The sequence below is a fragment of the Arachis ipaensis genome, chromosome B2, assembly GCF_059453495.1.
Source record: "Arachis ipaensis isolate K30076 ecotype BB chromosome B2, ASM5945349v1, whole genome shotgun sequence".
Taxonomy (NCBI): Eukaryota; Viridiplantae; Streptophyta; class Magnoliopsida; order Fabales; family Fabaceae; genus Arachis; species Arachis ipaensis.
In genome coordinates, this window is record NC_142437.1 from 16,028,826 (window position 1) to 16,034,863 (window position 6,038).

General features: G+C 42.5%; 1 protein-coding gene across 1 annotated transcript; it reads left to right on the forward strand.

Annotated features, from left to right (window-relative positions):
* The first annotated feature begins 2,671 nt into the window (after positions 1-2,671).
* On the forward strand, positions 2,672-3,658 carry LOC148573126 (uncharacterized). Its single transcript, XM_088504414.1, has one exon. It carries the CDS (start codon positions 2,672-2,674, stop codon positions 3,656-3,658), a length of 987 nt encoding a protein of 328 aa, XP_088360540.1.
* Positions 3,659-6,038: the final 2,380 nt, after the last annotated feature.

Genomic DNA, 6,038 nt, shown 5'->3' on the forward strand with positions numbered 1-6,038 from the left:
CATTCGTTTCGTAATAAGTATTTTTTATTTTATTTTTGTATTAAATTTAATTTTATTTTTATATTTTAATAATTTATTAATTACTTTATATTTTATATTTAGTACTTCAAGTATTTATTTAAGAAAATATCATATAACCATAAAAAAATATGTTATGATTAATAAATGATATTTATGTTTTCTTTTTTAATTTACAAATATTTAATAAAATTTAATATTTAGTTTGACAATTATGTATAATTAAAAATTAGTTAATTTGAAGAATAGTAGATACAAAAGTAAAATTAAAATTAAGTTAAATTCAGAAATTATTTTTAATATGAATAAATAGTATAAAATATAATACTATCAAATTTAAAATATAATACTAAAAAGTTGATAGTATTATAAAAAAGTAAATCTATTTTATAAAATATAATACTCGAATACGATTTGTTTATAGAATATATATACATATTATTCACTTTTTAGTATTATATTTTAAAATATATTTACTTGTTTATAAAATATAATACTAAAATATATATACATATTATTCACAATTTGTTGATAGTATTATATTTTATATTATTTATTTATATGATACTATCCACGAATACAATTTTTTTTAAGTGCATTCTAAAGAGAAAATTGACTAATTTTTTTTTTCAACCCAAATTTGTAGTATTCCTTATTTGTTGCTAACCCTTTCATTCTTCAAACAATAAGAAGAGTATCCTCAGCCATGTGACTCATGTCACAAATTTTTTCGGTAAACCCTTATGTTACGGTGGGTAACCAGAGATTGGTGGGCCGGATGGCGTTGGTTGGCCCAAACGTGTGAGGGAGGTGACTATCGAGTGAACCTGAAACTCGGTGTTCTTCCGTCCGACTTGTACGTGTGAAAGAATGGGGGTGGTACCTGCAAAGACACTCCGATGCCTAAGTTAGCAAGAGTGTGAGCAAGTTTAGAATGTATTGGACTTAGTGATACCTGAGGGATGTCAGGGTATTTATAGTGGTGAACCAATAACCACCGCTGAAGTAGTGCCACCTTTTTAGGTGGATAACCGTTCCCATATCTTAGGGAGGTTAAGATATGGCTCTATGAAGTGGTTGGAGAGTTTCTAGGGGCAGTTACTCATTCGAATGAGTGTTATCTGCCAGCTAACCCTCGTATCCGACTTCTTTGGAGCAGGTCGTGCTCAGTACCGACTTCTGGGGATGAAGGCTGGAGGGTTGGGCCTTTTTGCTTGGATCCTGGACCTTTATTATTGGGTCAGGGTATGAACAGTGCCCCTACTCGAGCCCAATTTATTTTTAAGAGTTGGGTTCGAGTATTCAACTCGGGGTCGTAGCCGATTTGTGATAGGACCGACGTGATGGTTTAGGAACCGACGTGATCTTTCCTGACCTTTCGGTTCTGACAGTTACGTCTAATCAAGCGTCGTGTCCGTTAGGGGTGTGCGTAGAGGTTTAATGGCCTTGGTAACGGTGCATCTTCATTAATGACTGCCCCCATTTTACCATTATGCCCCTAACGTCTTTATAAATACTTTCCCTCTCTTTCGTTGTTTCGTTTCTGCAATCTTTCAAATTTCCCTTGCATTTGTTCGTGCTGTATTGTTGCGTTTCGAAGGTTCTTACTTCCTCCTGTCTTGATTTCAGACTCAAAGGTTAGTTTTTTCCCTTCTGTGACATGTTTTCTATTTGCGTGCCTTTATCTTGTAGGTAGATTTGGTTTGTAGGCTTTAGTTCCGTGCCCCTTCCCTTAGAGACCGTGTGTTAATTTTTCTTTTCTTTTGTAGGTTTCTTGTCACCCCCTTTTTAAGAAAAGAAAATGGCTTCCGTAGATGCTCTCTCCCAGTGGGTAGACGTTACGGTTCTAGGGGAGGAGCCCTCCGTTGACACTGAATTTATCACCCACCTTCGTACTCGCTATAGAATTTGTACTTCTGAAGAAGATGAGCCCAAGTACGAGTTGGTAGTCCCGGGCCCAGGAGACCGGGTTTGTTTCGGGAGGGCTGACGAGACGGCCCCTCATTTCTTTTTTATGTATGAGAGTATGGTCACTCGTTTGGGCGTTTTCCTCCCTTTTTCAGAGTTTGAAATGTCTGTATTGCGTCATTGCCGAGTGGCTCCCACCCAGCTTCACCCCAACTCTTGGGGTTTTCTAAAAATTTATCAATTTATCAGCCAGGCTCTAGAGTTTCCGACTTCTCTAAGGATTTTCTTTTACCTTTTCCATATGACCAAACCCTTCAGTGGGCTAAATAATAAGCAACAGTGGGTGTCCTTTCGAGCCATTCAAGGTCGGAGGCTTTTTACCCTTTTTGACGAGTCTTTTCACGACTTCAAGAACTACTTTTTCAAAGTGCAAGCTGTAGAGGGTCACCACCCCTTTTTCCTGGATGAGCATTCCTCTCCCCGATTTCCTTTATATTGGCTGGAGGCCTCCCCCTGCAAGAAATATGGTCTAGATGACCTAAATGAGGTCGAGGTAGCCATTGTGGGGTTCCTCCGAGAAGTGTGGGGGAGGGCCCCATACTTGGATACTAAAAAATTTCTCCAGGGGTCGCCGGCCTTTGTCCAGCCACAATTAGGTAGCTTTTTGCACTTCTTGCTTATTTCCGACTTGCGATTTCTTTTGCCGACTTTGTCTGATTTTTGCTATCATTTTGTTTTTGCAGAGATGGCAAAGAAAAATGCTCAAGAGTCTTACCAGAGGGTTCAGGAAGCCAAGGCAAAGTCTCGAGCCAGGTCTGGAGGTGTTAGAATGGTTGTCTCTCCCCCTCCTCCTCCTCGGAACGTCGGGACTTCCTCTCAACCTATTGTAATTTCTTCCTCTGCTTCTTCTCTGCCGCCCCCTCCCGTCCGACCTACTCCTGAACCAGAGCCAAAGAAGCGCAAGACCTTAGAGTCTGGCGCTACTGGTGAGGCGGACGCTCTTGCGTTCGTCCGAAAGAACATCTATCCCCATGCTCGTATGAGTATGGATGATGTCTCTGTTCGGCACTACCTCACTACTGTGGTTGAAGAGAGTCTCAAGACGGCGGGGGTTTGTGGCAAACTCTTGGATATATTTGAGAAGACTCCCATCAGCTCTTTAGGGACGACCTCGAGGGTCGAGGAGCTGGAGGGTAGGCTTCGTATATATCAGGAGCATGAGAAGGAGTTGGAGGGGAAAGTCGCCAAACTGACGGAGGAGAGGGACAGCCTCAGAGAGAAGGGGAAGAAGTTGCAAGCCCAGTGCAACATGGAGATGGATTTGAGGAAAGCAGCGCAAGCCAGCTACAACAGTTTGTTTGCTGATCTTGTGTCTGTAAAGAATGACTTGCTGAACGCTCGGAAGGCCTATACCGAGTTGGAGGACTCTATTGCGGATGGTGCTGACGAGGCTTGGAGGATTTTCAAGGAACAGGTCGGAGTTATTGCTCCTGACTTGGACCTTTCTCCTTTGGACCCTGATAAGATTGTAGTTGATGGTGCCATCGTGGATCCTCCTGTCCCCGTGGTGGAGTCTGAGTCTGATTTAAAGACTCGGGGTCAGAGGATCATAGAGTCCCCTCCTCGTTCCAAGGATGCTCCGAGTTCCTCTACCGCTCCTCCGACTTCCTCTTCGACTCCTGCTTCTGGTGTTCCCCCTGACTCTGCTGGTGGTGATCCTCTTGAGAAGTGATTTTGGCTATTGGGGCCCGGCCTGTGGGCCCCTCTTTTTTAAACTCTTTATTTATTTTGGTAGTGTTTGAACAATTTTTTGGCCTTTTAGGGCCGTAAACAAAACACTTTATGATACCCCCTTTTTATAAGGGTTATTGTAAGTTAAAAAATAAGTACCCTTTTTTGGATAAGGGTTTTGAGTTACCTTATGTGCGCATGCTTTTTCTGTTCGTGGTTCTTTTGACTCCTTGATCTTTTCTAGGAAAAAACCTTTTCTTTGGGGCTTGCCTGCTTTTCTGAATTTCCTTAAGGCAGCCTTGCTATTCTTTCGTAGTTTTTCCTTATCTCTTTTTGTTATTCCTAGTACTCAATTTTGTTTTATTGAGTTTTTCGTGACTTAGGCTACTTTTGCGATTCATTTTAGCTTTACTCGGCTTCGTTTTCCGACCTATGAGTCGGATTGCTTCCGAGTTTATCATGATCGACTTCTATAGCCTCTTTACGCCGACTTGTACCTCGTCGTTTTATCCTGACGACCATCTAGGTCGGTTCATGGGATTTTCACGTTTTGTCGAGCTTAAATCGGCGCGTTTCGTAGTAGGAAAAATAAAAAGGGAATTTAAAAGAGATATTTAAAATGAAAAAGATCTTTATTAATTGAGGAGGTACCTTATTGCTACTAAGGGCTTTTGATAATTTATTTCCCTTAGCCCCTACTATGATGCCTCGTTAAAAACCCTTCTCCAGAAAAAACCCTTTGATTCTGGGAAAAAATCATGAAGCTGGGAAAAGAGTACATCAGGGAGTAGAGTTCGCTTCTTAGCTGTAGTACCTTTTCATATTACAAGCATGCCATGACCTTGGTAACTCGGTGCCGCCTAAGTCGGTCACCTTATAATAGCCCTTTCCTAAGACCTCCTCGATCTTGTATGGTCCTTTCCAATTAGCAGCGAGCTTTCCCTCCCCAGATTTGTTGACTCCAATGTCGTTTCTGATTAAGACTAAGTCGTCAGGGGTGAAGTTCCTTCGAATGACTTTTTTGTTGTATCTTGTAGTCATCCTTTGTTTTAGCGCTGCTTCTCTTATTTGAGCTTCTTCTCGGACTTCAGGGAGCAGGTCGAGCTCTTCTTTGTGCCCCTGTATATTCCTGATCTCGTCGTGGAAAATCACTCTTGGGCTTCGCTCATTGATCTCTATTGGGATCATTGCTTCTACGCCATAGACTAGTCGGAAGGGCGTTTCTCCAGTGGCGGATTGGGGTGTTGTTCTGTAAGCCCATAGTACTTGTTGGAGCTCTTCAGCCCAAGCTCCTTTCGCATCTTGTAATCTTTTCTTCAGTCCTGCCAGTATGACTTTGTTGGCTGCTTCGGCTTGCCCGTTGGCTTGTGGGTGTTCCACCGAGGTGAACTGGTGTTTTATTTTCATACTGGCTACCAGGCTTCTAAAGGTGGAGTCAGTGAACTGGGTCCCATTATCTGTAGTGATGGAGTAAGGTATCCCATACCTTGTGATGATATTTTTGTAGAGGAACCTTCGACTTCTTTGTGCAGTGATGGTGGCCAGTGGTTCTGCTTCTATCCACTTTGTGAAGTAATCTATTCCCACTATTAGGTATTTAACTTGTCCTGGCGCCTGGGGAAAAGGACCTAACAGATCCATTCCCCATTTTGCAAAGGGCCATGGAGAAGTGATACTAATGAGCTCTTCTGGGGGAGCCACGTGGAAATTTGCATGCATTTGACATGGCTGGCACTTTTTTACAAATTCTGTGGCATCTTTCTGCAAGGTTGACCAGTAGAATCCTGCTCGGATCACTTTCCTGGCCAATGACCTGGCTCCGAGATGATTCCCGTAGATTCCACTGTGTACCTCCTCCAACACCTCGGTGGTTTTTGAGGTCGGTACACACTTTAGCAATGGTGTTGATATCCCCCTTCTATAGAGAACATTTTTCACCAAGGTATAGTGTTGTGCTTCCCTTCGGATTTTTTGGGCTTCTTTTTCCTCCTTAGGGAGGATGTCGAATTTTAGGTATTCGACTAAGGGGTTCATCCATCCGAGGTTCAATCCGACCACTTCAAGGACTTCTAGTGTGTCTTCCATTTTTACCACTGAAGGTTCCTGGAGAGTCTCTTGAATCAGGCTTTTGTTATTTCCTCCTGGCTTGGTGCTTGCTAGCTTGGATAGGGCGTCTGCTCTGCTGTTTAGATCCCGAGTTATGTGCTTCACCTCGGTTTCTGCAAAGCGCCCCAAGAGTTCCGAGGCTTTCTCCAAGTACCTTTTCATAGTTGGGTCTTTTGCCTGGTACTCCCCACTTATTTGAGAGGTCACCACTTGGGAGTCGCTGTATACCATCACTTTCGTAGCACCGACTTCTTCAGCCAGCTTCAATCCTGCGA